The sequence below is a fragment of the Porites lutea genome, chromosome 6 (assembly GCF_958299795.1).
Source record: "Porites lutea chromosome 6, jaPorLute2.1, whole genome shotgun sequence".
Lineage (NCBI taxonomy): Eukaryota > Metazoa > Cnidaria > Anthozoa > Scleractinia > Poritidae > Porites > Porites lutea.
The window spans coordinates 10,462,308-10,475,072 of NC_133206.1; the positions used below are offsets into that span (position 1 = coordinate 10,462,308).

The 12,765-nt window shown below is 41.8% G+C and overlaps 1 protein-coding gene across 3 annotated transcripts in view; it reads left to right on the plus strand.

Annotated features, from left to right (window-relative positions):
- LOC140941003 (coiled-coil domain-containing protein 33-like) overlaps positions 1–12,412 on the plus strand; it is a 28,655-nt gene extending 16,243 nt beyond the window's left edge. The window contains exons 13-28 of one of the 3 annotated variants that reach the window (XM_073389956.1): positions 236–390; positions 1,254–1,293; positions 1,811–1,864; positions 2,920–3,000; positions 4,063–4,177; positions 5,075–5,163; positions 5,827–5,904; positions 6,219–6,272; positions 6,733–6,793; positions 7,170–7,240; positions 7,995–8,035; positions 8,860–8,887; positions 9,592–9,681; positions 10,185–10,232; positions 10,944–11,027; positions 11,152–12,412. In XM_073389956.1, the coding sequence (XP_073246057.1) occupies positions 236–390; positions 1,254–1,293; positions 1,811–1,864; positions 2,920–3,000; positions 4,063–4,177; positions 5,075–5,163; positions 5,827–5,904; positions 6,219–6,272; positions 6,733–6,793; positions 7,170–7,240; positions 7,995–8,035; positions 8,860–8,887; positions 9,592–9,681; positions 10,185–10,232; positions 10,944–11,027; positions 11,152–11,238 (1,176 nt within the window). In that variant the 3' untranslated portion in view covers positions 11,239–12,412. Of the gene's footprint in view, positions 1–235; positions 391–1,253; positions 1,294–1,810; positions 1,865–2,919; positions 3,001–4,062; positions 4,178–5,074; positions 5,164–5,826; positions 5,905–6,218; positions 6,273–6,732; positions 6,794–7,164; positions 7,241–7,994; positions 8,036–8,859; positions 8,888–9,591; positions 9,682–10,184; positions 10,233–10,943; positions 11,028–11,151 lie in introns of all 3 variants that reach the window. The other 2 variants (XM_073389957.1, XM_073389955.1) reach the window with 2 other exon arrangements.
- The last annotated feature ends 353 nt before the right edge of the window (positions 12,413–12,765 follow it).

The window sequence follows — 12,765 nt, forward strand, 5'->3', positions numbered from 1 at the left end:
ATCACATCACGAAGACACCAACAGAAAAAAGGTGCTGAGCGAGAAAAACGACTAAAAAAGGTCGTAGTCTTAGACTAACAAATGCGCATGCGCGAGAATCTCTAAGTTCACAGGACTACCACTATTTTCTTGGGTGAATCCACCACTCTTCAACTCCTTTGCGGAGATAATGTACATAATACTGTAAAGGTATTATTGAAATATAATGGTAACCCCTTTCTTTGTTTATTATCAGACCCCTTATGGTCTTCCTCCAATGAATGCGGTGAAAACTATTCTACCACACTTTCATTCTCTATACAATGCTGGACCAAAGACTGAACCAGTCAAGGAATATGTTCCATTGGCGAACTTGTCATCCCCAAATGTATCCACTCCGCCGGAGAGAGGGTGAGTATACTTTATTATACAAGCAATGAAAAGGAAATACGAGTCCAAAATATAATTGCGGGAAAAAGGCAGTTTCGTGACGTGTTTCATGTTATCATTGCTTGTGCTTTCACTGGGTGCTTGGTTCCTTCCATTTTACACCTGCTACACAACAATGAAAGCAAGAGCCGAAACCACAAGAGGACAAAAATTGTTAGTTTTTCTCCCGCTTGAGCTTATACCTAAGTGTACCCTAGGTAGCAGAGGCTTTTTCTCTTGTGCGGCGGGGTGCTTCGTTCCAGGGGCGAAGCTACCAGCGGCGAAGGCGCTTGTCACTGTTAAGACTGTAACAGGATTAACTCAAACGATTGGAAGGTCGCGTGCTGGATTCCCTGAAACGGACGGTCAGTACTTAGGGTGTTAAATAACTGAGGGAGAAGGTAGTTCCTTGCCATGTAAACGACTGGAACTTCACTTGGATCGGATGACCACGTTGAAATCACAGGCCCGTCCCCAAGTAGGAGGCGTAAAAACAGTGTCGTCAGTTAGCACTTGCGTATTCTTGTAGACGTATTCGATTTTCGTGGACGGTTGCCCTTCCGTATTGGCGGGATACTGCTGAGCCGAGCCAGCGGCGTGTTTACATTCTAAAATAAAGTACGTTTTTTTGCGTTAGCGTAACTGGTAACCGCGCGTGAAAAGTCTTTGGCACCCAGGGTATTTTAGTTGTTTCTTTGTGTCGTAAGTTTAAACCTGGATGATGCGAACATAACAAAAGTACAAACACAAATACAAAGCGCGGTTTTGCTTGCATCGCACCGGTTCACTTGTAAGTGTCTTGTGTTGTACTTGTAAACTAGCCTTATGTTTTGTTCCTCTTTCAGAAGCATTGAAGCAGCTGGCAGTATTCAAATTCCTCCAGAAGTAAGCATTGTTTGAATTTTCTTAAAAATGCACCAGAAGAGCTCGTTATTTTTTTTGCCAGTGTCAAGCAACTGGCGTTACCAGTTGGCAGTGTCGCTCTATTTAATGATGAGGCTCTCGGTGTAATCTTGTACAGGTGAAGGTAGTGGGGCCCAATACCACCATTACTCTATACCACACCATACCATATTCTTTTACAGTCGAATCAGGTATTAGAAAAATTTAGATTTACTTGTACCGCAAACTGCAAACGGCAAAAGGCAATTTGTACCACGTCACCAAGGTTTTGCGTACACTTTTGTTGGTTAACTTTTATGTTGTTGTTGTGTGCGTATTGTTCAGTGTATTTTCAATCTTTTGTGTTACGTCATTTGGTGGTTGCACCCGTTCACAACAGCAAGAAACTACCCCTCTGGTTTCCGCATTGTAGGAGGTCTGGGTACCAGGTGGTTTTTGCCGTATCATTTGAGGACTGTTTTATTCATATCGACTAAAGGTCAGTAAATGTCTCTTTCAGGTCAGAGGAAAAATGGATATCAGGGACTTAGCGGTCATGGATTATCAAATGAAGGTGCAAAAATAAGTAAACTTCGTCACACTTAAGTGCTTTTGTTTCTGAGAGGTGTTCAGTAAACTACTTAGCTTTGTGAATGTGATTCATGTCTACAGTCATCGGCGACAATTACAGTTTAGCTAGTTTAGGCACTTTGACCTTTATGACACCTCTCTTTTTCACGACTCTATCTACTTCAAAAAGGAAAAAGCAAACCTTCCTTCCCGAACTGAAGATACCTATGACCTATAGTAAACAGAAAAACAAAGCGACTTTATTTGGGGGCAGTGGGAGGGGGGTTAGGGTAGGGGTCACGACTGTTTTGTTTTCCAAGTATACCCCACTATACGACGGTGTCTCAAATCTTTTCATGCCAATTGTTAGGAAGTTATCTTTGTTTTGGATATATTTGTTATTTAAAGTGTTGTATAGGGTCATTGCCAGACTTCTTGTTGCGCAGTTTACAGTCAGTGAAGTAATGGATTATTCATAGCCCCAAATGTGATTGTGAAATGAGATGAGGACGGTCACTGTGTTTGTTCACGTCTCTCAGTCAGATTAGATAAAAGCAATATGAGATACGACCATAAAAACGCACTTTATTTTAGTGTCAGTGTATTTAGTACGAAAGTACTAATTGATGGCGCTATTTTTACGTCCCACTGGAGACGGGACCGCCATTTTACGTGATCATCCGAGCCACGCGAAGGTCTAGCCATTTGCAGGGCAAAGGAATTACCTTCATTTCTCAGTTATTTTAAGACCCTGGGTGTTGGTCCGCGCCCGGGAATCGAACCCATGACCTCCAGCTCTGCAGTCAAGTGCTCTACCCCATAAGGTCCTCCGGAAAATTAACACGGGCCTAGTGCTTTACATTCCGGTACCGAATCGATTGGACTAACCAGGTGGTGCTTCTGTCATCATTTGAATGGTTACATCTGCTATAGGATTTCGTCCACAGACTCAAGAGTTTAATAGAACTAAACCGCTTTTAAGATCGTCTTTGCGTGTGAAGGGATTTAATTTCAGTTATTGCTTTACACTAAGCTATGTTATATTTATTGTGTTAACAGGAAGTAGATCGCTATAGAACAGCAATGAGAAAGATGGCAACAGATCTCCTCCATGTGCGAGAGGATTGCAAGCGATTGGAGGTATGTACTCGCGTGCGCACACTGTTGGTTAACTAGTGCAAAAAACTCAATCAACTCTCGCCTTACGGACGCCTCGTTTATATAAGCTAAATTCCCCACAAATGTTAGACTTTGACGTAAACAAACTTCAGATATAACGGATTGTCGCTAATGTACGGAGTGTTTTTTTTTTCTGTCCCAACACAAAAATTTCCTCGTAACGGACACTGAGCTCCATCTTTCAACACTTAAAAAATATTAGCCTGAGAAAACAGCCGACACCTCAGACGCCACCACTGGTTTCCTCGAGAAATGATGTCTGAGAAACGAGCGCAGAAATTCCATACTGATGACGTGTCACTACCCAGATCTGGGTAGTGCTTCTCATTGGCCGTGCCGCGTGGGAAATTTGTTTCAACCAACCAGATGCCTACCAGATCTGGGTAGTGACGCGTCATCAGTATGGAATTTCTGCGTTCGTTTTTCAGACGTCATTTCGCGGGGAAAGCAGTGGTGGCGTCGCGAAATGTCGGCTGTTTCATCCGTTTCTTGTCATTATTTTGTTTTTCGGCTGGTTTAGTTCATTGTAAACATACGTTACTTCTCTATTGCACATGCTTGTGGGAAAATTCTTCTCTCACCTCATAGTTACATCGGAGCCTAGCTTGCAGTCCCGAGCGTCCATAATATTTGTGAGCTGCGGATGAGTGTATCCGGTCTTTGTAACGTTGGTTGTACGAGTTCGTGCGATCTTTAAACGAGTGGCCTGACGCTAAGCGTGGGTAAAATGGAGAAGGTGACTGGGGTTAGGCGTTCAAAATACGCTCAACCAACTCGCGATTGAGGCTCGCGTGCGGATCCATGGTTTTGGCGCCAATATGATCCGCTAATGGTTTTCGATGTCACTCCCATAGCTACCGGTACTACTTCACCCCCCAAGATCTTGATATTTTTCTTGTTTTTTTTTTTTCCTTTTTCCTTTCTTTGCTTTCATCTTCTCTATCTTTTCGTGAACAGTTATATCAGACGCTTATTTAATAACCGAGCTTAAATATTGTGCAACTATTCTCTATTACTCCATAGCAAGCCAACAGCAGGCTCCGGAGGGAACTGGGTCAGCATGACGAGATCTCCAGACTGATGGTCAGTTCAAAAGACTTGGATAATGTAACTCATACTGAGTTGGTGCAGAAATTCGGTAAGTTAAAATGAGTTCTACTTTTATTGAAAATCTATGGTAAACGTCTTTTATTTGACACGCCGGCTTTGTAACTGGAAACATACTGGAGTGGTAGTAGACCGTTCATAGTTCCTTTTATTCCCGTTAGATTCGCAAGACCTTTGAGATCGAGCGCTTTCCGTAACAGGTGGCCATATAGGGTGTTTTCACATGACGTCACGGAGGCCATATTGGTGTCCCCAGACAATGAAACGGCGGCCATGTTGGTGTCCCAAACCAGTCCTGTGGGAGTTTAACTCTTTTCTTATGCAAACGCTTTCTTTTGTTCCAATAAATTTGCATAGTTGCTGGTCACGTGAGTGAAAACGCTCTATTGGTTCCAGTTGTGAGTGTACCCTACCTGCGGGGTCCCGACACTTGCCCCCCCCCCCCCCCCCCTCGGTACGTATGATAACAAGGATGGCCGCCCATTACAGCAAGTGCTCGATCTTGACGATCTTACGGAAAAATAGGGGACTGTGAACAGTTTAGAATGACAGGTTTGTATCCAGTTTTTCAGCCTTTCAATCCCTTTTATGCTTTTTTTGGTCTACTGAGAAATAAGGCGTAATAGCCAAGGGTAGAAACACCGCGTGTCATTTCCTTATCAGTAAATTGTAACATAATGGCCCAGGTGCTGGACTTACGAAGACCTCCTCGTCAGTTGAAGATGTCTCTACAATGCTAATGTTTCTCAAGATGGCTTTGTTAATCCGGGCCGAATTCTTTCTAATAGTAGAAAGTACTTTTTCCCCTTCGAGGATTCTTACTTTAAGACGATAAATAAAGAGCAAATGAAAGCGTTTGGGACATAAAAGGAGACCCACGTATGATGTTTGTAAGTTAATGATATGTGTTTTTTCCTTCCATGAAAAGTTCTGCTGAAAAAGAAACTCGCAGATGAATCCTCGAAGAAACAGGATTTGCAAACAAGGCTTCAGCATCTTCAAAATGAACTCATCATGGTAACGTTGCACGCACAACATTAATCATTGCCTCCGTCGGAGGGTGTCTGTTAGATTATTTTTATTTTATCTTGTGGTGTGATTTAGTTTTCACATTGTTGTTCATCTTAGCTGAACTCTTCCTTTAAAAGTTATGTGTAAGGCGCTGTATTTCCGCGCGAATGTTTGTTTCTTTTTCTTGTTAAGGGAGATTCGACTTTTAAGGGTTTAGTCACTCATGCTATTTTTGTCGCAGTTTTCAAACGCAATTTTTAACGCGCCCGAGTTCGCAGTGAATAACGCAAAGTAAAATATTCGCGATTTACTGACCTTTCCCGCAATCCGTTGCAATGTACACACACAACAATGCGAGGTCCAGGCTCGGATGGACAATTTTGTCCAGATCTCTGTATTTTGTCTACCCAAGCCTCGAGGTGGGTAAGGTCTATTTGTGACTGCAAAATCGTAGAAATTTTGAACTGGTAACTTAGAAAATTTGGGGGGCTGAGTATCATTGAGTTGCGGCCCAAACGGTGGTTTGAGGGAGCATACGTCTGATGCTTCAGACTTAAGAAATTGTAACTTGTCTTATATTTTCACCCGATTCGAGCAGAAAATTTACTGTCTCATATCTTTTGATTTGAAGTTGAATGGCGTTACTAACCAGATTTCGTATTTTAACAGAAAAATGAGATGGAAAAAGAGTTTTTGAAGCTGCAGGAAGCGCACGAGGGCCAACAAGCACTTTTACAAAAAATGCAGGTAATTGAATACACACAGATAACCAGATCAAGCTAACTTTGAAAACGCCTTCCTTTTCATACTTAGCGTTTTTGATTCCTAGATTTAGAAGGAGCAGCGATTTTCGTTATATATGAAACCTAACTCGAGTGCCGCGTGTTCCGAGGCTGAGGAACGAAATTAGTCATTCTAAGCAGTTTAAGTGATATAAATGTGAAAAAAGCTATTACTGCCATCAGACTTTGAAGTCACTGCGCAAGCCAAAGTACAATCTGTACGAAGGCATTATATTTTGACTTCTGTAGCTCATATAACACCTTTGTCTTATTTGGTAGAGTAAGGTTCAGAAGTACAAGACCATTCAAGATACTTGCAAGAAACAAGAGAAAGTAAGAAAAAACCGTTTAGCAATGGCAGCATTTTTAATAAAACGAAAGTTTCAACTCCTTCCTGATCCAGGGGAAGGGTCTGGAATTAAGCGCCTCCGAAATTAACTTGTCCGGGGGGCAAAATGCAATGTAGCAAATCAAGAATATCAAGTTGGCTCTTCGGTTAAGTTACAGACTAGCTAAGCTATTGGGAAGGTCGGTAAGCCTTTCAGAATGTTGTGTTGAGCCTTGAATGGATTAGCTTCAGATCCAGGGAGAGACGACGTAACTATAGTGATCCGATTATATCCTTGGTTAAAAAATAAATAAATAAATAAAAGATAACGTAAGTAAAATTTATACCGAGAATGAAATTGATCCACAGCATGAACGCCTACCTGCGTGAGATTAAGCACATCGCCCACATGAAACAGATTTGATCTAACCTTTAATTTGATGCACGTGATGCTCTTCACTTCAGGTTATAGTTCAGCTTGAGCAGCTTTTAGCCAAACATGGAAAAGGCCCGCAGTATAACGGTGGTATGTTGGACTTTGACTTTGACTTTTATTAAGGGCCCAGGGGCCCGTTTCTCGAAAGTCCCGGTAACTTTACGGGCCCGAAATCAAATATTCAAATCGAAATATAAAGAATAAGAGCGCGGGTCCTGGCTAGCAAACTACTCCATTTTGTTTCATTAACTGACAGTTTTATCGTGTTAGATGCAAAACTATTGAAACCTCGATCTTTATTGTAAACGGAGACAGCTTACCGGGCCCGTTAATTATCGGGATTTTCGAGAAACGGGCCCCTGGAAATAGAGCGCTCGCCCTACGTGATAAATATTTCGTGCAAGAGATATATGTCAGTAATGTTGAAAATGATATTTATTATTTTTCTCTGTGTTATTCTTTGAAGAAAATAAAGACACTTACAGAACTCTTAGTGAACAAAACATCAAACTGCAAGCGGAAGTCATGCAGTACAAGGTACACAGAAAAAAACCACCAGTTTAGTATTATTTCGTTTTAATATCTCGTGGACAAACTGGTAACCTTGTATTAAAACTCTTAATTACGTTTAAAACAGTTTGTTACTGTTCAAACATGCCTTCTTTCTTCTCGTAATAACGAGTTTCATTTCGTTGAAATGTTTTCTTCACCGAACAAATTCAGTCAGTGACGCAAACAGTGCCGAAGAGTCTGCATGTTTAATCACTAGCAACTTTATCAGTTAACTAAAAAAAGTAAACTAAACTGGCATTTTATTGGTTACGTTTTACACTTTGAAAAGTGAAAATGAGAAGCTTAGCCTTTGAAGTGCTGCTCTTGGTAATTTTAGTTCCAAAGTGAACTACGACAGACGTTGTGGTCCTGACTTGTTGGAATTAAAATGAAATTATGTGTTATTGCAGAAGCATTGTAGTCTCTTTTAAATGAAACCTTTTCAGCAACACTGAAGAGCATGTTGCTGTTTGTTTCTTTTTAATTCGGCAAAATGAAATAATTTTGTTATCTTTAGCGCGGTCAAGTAACCACCCAAAACGACTCGATAGTCTTTGTGGTCGCCTTCGAAAGCCGCCGACTATTTTAATGCATTGTCTGGAAAAAACTGATTTCGGTATTCGATTGGATAGACGGGTCGCCTGTTAGGGTTGGTAGAACGTGAAGATTCGGTTGTACTTCTTTTTATCCTTGAGAAAGGTTTGACTGCAACTGCCTCCTTTCTTTTGTTACTTTGTAGGAGTTGCTGAAGACAGCTGAAGCGAAGCAAAAGCTACCAAGGTACACAGTCCCAGTGACATGTCTAAGGAAGGGGCAAGAGTCCCCCTCCCCCTCCCTATATTTGGACAAAAATAAGAGGACTGAATACTTCGTTTCGACCAGAGATTGGTTGTGCTACTACTCCTGTCCTTCATTCTGTGTAATATCTGTCGCTTTTCTTAGCAAATTCCAAAACTGTCGATGTCTTGCAAATGTCCACGTGTATGAGTTTACATCATGATTGGAATTATAATAATCTCGAAGTACTTATTGTACAATCTTTGCCCTCGAGGAGCAGTGTTGTTTTCCCTTCCGGGCTCCTAGCTTAGCGTCCGGTGCACTGATTTTATTCAAATACTTTTACATCGATTTTTAGGTACCAATATTTTTCTTTGTTTTTCTTACTTCTGGTTAAAATTTCGTTCAAGAAAATCCCATCGTTCCGAAAAGCTGCCCCTGGGTCGCCGATGTTTACAACATACTTTTAAAAACAACTGTTCTAAATTGTGGACAGGACGTTTACTAGCATATAGAATCCGTATAATTTAACTTTTTATGGCAAATATGACTTTACAAAGAAGGAAACCGGGAGAAACTGTCTACCGCACGAGTTACTGCAGCTTGCGAACAGGTTTTTGACTCACGGATAAGGATTAAGCCTATTCCAAGTCGAACCCCCTTGTCGAGAACTTACTCGTTGGTAGCTCGGTGGGGAGACATCCATGCTAAGCCTGTGACTGAAGCATCGGAATGCTGCACGGATTAGTCGGCACATCTCCCAGTTATCTGTGATTTTCCTTTTGCATTTCCGTCCGGGTCTAAATGACATTTTACTTTTGTTTCAGATCTCCCCCTGACAAGCATGTGGCGAGTGTAAGTCAGGGATGAAAATTTATTTATTTGTTTGTCTTAGGAAATTAACCTTAATTCTCGCATTTACTGTACACTTTTTCCATGGCTACGCTACGCAAGGCTGTCCCGAAGCCGTCGGTTCTGTTGGCCGGTGCGCCTCTCCAGAAAATTTGGACAGACTAAGGGACACAACTTAGCATCAGGATTTCTGCGATCTTGTGTAGACAGTGAGACAGACCTTAGACTGCGAGCAGTCTCTCTTTTTCTTCAGATTTAGTAAGGGGAGTGCACGCGCGCGCGAGCGTTGAGCGGTGAAGCCGCGAGACGCGAGACGCGAGAAACGAGGGCGGCGCGTGGTCATTTGCGTGTCTTGGGCGTTTTGCTCGACGGTCCAAGAAAAAAGAGAGACTGCTCGTAGTCTAGACAGACCTATGCTAGCTTTAGTGACTGCCTTTGGAAACCATCCCCCTATCCAAAACTATCTCACGTCACCCGAACAATCCCTCGTTCCCAGTATCGTAAGCTTCTGGAGGGGTAAACTGTGTCTTTAATTCCTGTAAGGTTTTCGTGCTATTTATGAGAAGTGTATTTTTCTATCGTTTTTGCTGCTTCTATTTTGATGACGTTAAACTGGGGGATAATGCATAATCACACATAACCGTGTTGATTTCGCACTTTTTACTTTAAAATAAAGAGAAATTGCAATTGCTGTGTATTTTGTTTGGCAGAACGGCCCAATGTCCGATATGGAACGCCTTGAACTGTATGAAAAACTGGAGAAAGCCGAAGGCCGCATTGTTGCACTAGAAAAACAGGTATGTTGTAAAATGGTGGCGAAAACAAGTTTACCGGGGCACTCGGCCAGCAAGATTTCAAGATTATCCTCAAGTTATATTTTTAAATATCACAAATATACACCTGGTAAGAACAAATTCTACGGACACAAACAAGTTTAACACAACATTTATTTCTCAACTGAGAATATCTGCAACTGTTGAAGAGCTTATTGTCAACAGAAATTGTTTCCGTGTTCTTGAAGGAAACGTAATAAACAAAATTAAATGGTGGTACGTCATAAGTGGAAGCCGGAGCACCCGGGGAGGTATCTCTTAGAGTGAGACTGAGGAGAAGTTAGACAACAACCTCAATCCGCATATGCAAGCTTCGTCTCTGGAATTCGAACCTGGGTCGTGATAGTGGGTGGCAAGTCAGCTCTCGCTAATGCGCCGCTCTTGCTGCCCATGTCGGAATCATACTCGAAATGCAAACCTCCCAGTTACAGGATTACTAATGTCTCAACCTTTTTCTTACTTTTTAGTTGGCTGATAATGTGAGAAAATGGGCGAAAGACAAAGCTGATTTACAGGTAATTAGAAATTCCTTGTTTTCTATTCGTCTTAAAAGGCAGGTGCGAAGAGCGTTACTGGGAAATGTTGCCCCCAGCATATGGGGCTGAAATGTTCCTTCGGAAGAAGCCATAAATTCACTAATGATTGCTAAACTAAAGTTCGCGGCAACCATGTTGGCTGTTCGCCTTGCTGGAAGCTTATTCATAACACTCCCTATCGTCCTTTAGTGTTAAAACAACAGGGAGCTTCAACGACTGCGACGGCTACGCAAACGTCACGTCACTTCAATTAAAAAGTGAATTCGCGCTGCCTCAAACTTTATTGCGCTTACTCCATCTCGTTTAATTAGTCAGATGTTGACAAATTTTTTTGGAGTTAAATTCTAAAGGACTGTATAATTGTTGAGCGAAAGAAAAAGAAAGCTGTTGTCTTTTGTTTACGTTCTCGATCAGTCGTCGTCGGTTGCTTAAGCTCCAATAACGCTTGCCATCTCTTCCATTTGTAAGTAGATATTTCGGTTAATTTTGCTTTTCCTTTGTTTTAGGGTATGGTAATGAATGCTGATGAATTTGAAACAAAAGAAAGACAAAAATTACCTAAAATAAGAAATTATACCTGCAACATATACGTGTTGGATCACAGTCTCTTGTGTGGCGGGGCTGCTTTTCAGTACAGCTGCTTGTGGTGTCGTTAAATCCTGTGATAAAGTAATTATTTTCTTCTTGCAGGTGAAGTTAAATGAAAGTGTCGTAGGTCAGAAGACAGGATTCAAGAACTCGTATTCCTCTACGTCAATCGACATCCTAGACTGGGTTTGTAAGAGTTACTTGCTTTTAAACTTTGATATGTAACTAACCGATCGAGAAAATCATTTGTGATTTTGTACAGGGGTTAGCGATTAGTAACGATTTGTTTATTTGCTTGTTTTGTTCACAGCACAATGGCCCAAAACCACCATCACCGGCGAGACCTTTGGGTCCTCGAAGACCTTCTCCGAAGCTTGATCCTTTAGAGAGAAGATAGCAACTAGAGCCTTTTGAAACCATCAGCGAATTGCCCGAATCCCAAACAAGGGCTGGGCTAGAAGACGGTTTATCCGTCTCTATCATAATGCTTTGTTTAATACGATTTTCTGAGAATAATCAAACCGATGAGGAACAGTTGAATGAACCGAAACTAACGATCAACTGTTACATCTGTACTAGGTAATTTATCACTCTGCAATTGTTCTGGTCTGATGTCCCGGGTTACAAGTGCGAACGCCTCTTTGAATTTTTACCAAGTTTTGTCAAAGCTTGTTACTCCGCAGTAGCACTGTGACATGGGGCTCAGCTGGTTTTGTCAAACGTCACGAAGACGAACCGTCAGTCAGTCAGTCAATTTTAAACGCGAGTCGGGTACGCTATAACCTGAGAAACAGCCGACATTTCGCGAGGCCACCACTGGTTTTCCCGCGAAATTCCATACTGGGTAGTGTAGCCTGAGTATCAGGCCTTCTTAAGGGGCTATGGTAGAGGAGATTTTAGATGAGGGAGGGGGAAGGGGAGGAGATATCTCTCCTTCAGCTCTCTCCCTTTTTCGCTTTCATCTTTCCCCTTTTCCCCCAGAAACGCCTGATACTCAGGCTAGCTAGTGCTTCTGATTGGTCATACTGCGTGGGAAATTTGCTTTAACCAGTCAAAAGCACTCAGACCTGGATGGTGACGCATCATCAGTATGGAATTTCTGCGCTCGTTTCTCAGACCTCATTTCTCAAGGCTGTTGATTGTTGCCTGACTAAAAATGAGGTGTACTGTTTTCTCTTCCTTCCTGAAACGAGGTAGAACTTTGTAATGTCGAAAGCAAAAGCTTCAAATGGTCCATACACAGCCCGGCGCCTCAGGTTTGAAATTGGGGATTAAGCCTGGTAATTTCCTCGTTCATCCATGCGTTATGTACAAAGAATATAAGTTATTTATTTTCATAAACTGGTATTTGAGTGAGGTATCAACAGTTGTCGAGTTGCAGTTCGTTAATAAGCATTTAACGTATGCTTAAATAAGGTTAAAGGTGCTGAAAGAAAAAGATGCGGTGTCATTTCTTAACATTCGCATTTCCTCTGGCGTATTTGTTTTTTGTAAATATTGTACGAAACAAGGATGCTGTAAAAAATTGCTCGTACGAAGTTTCATTAGATATTAAAACACATTCATTACAATGTGGCATAGTTGTTTGAGCTGCCCCCTTCTCTTTTTTGGTCGATATTCTAAAACCATGCTTTTTGAAACGTTGGTTAATTCCGTTTTCACTAAACTACTCATCCTTTTCGAATAGCACAATTCAGTAGTGACTGAACACAGCCTCGTAACCAGGCCAGTTCGCGCTATCCGAGTTACCAGAGGAGGCTTGGAACCGAGTGTGATAGCGCGAGGTTTCCTTGGCGAATTTTCCCGACAAGCTTGGTAGGTGACGTCACATCCGAAATCGCCGAGGACGACTGGGAGCGAGGCTAGACTGAACAGGTAGTCCTCTTCAGGGCGGAAAAACATAATGAGCATGCGTGAACTTTTT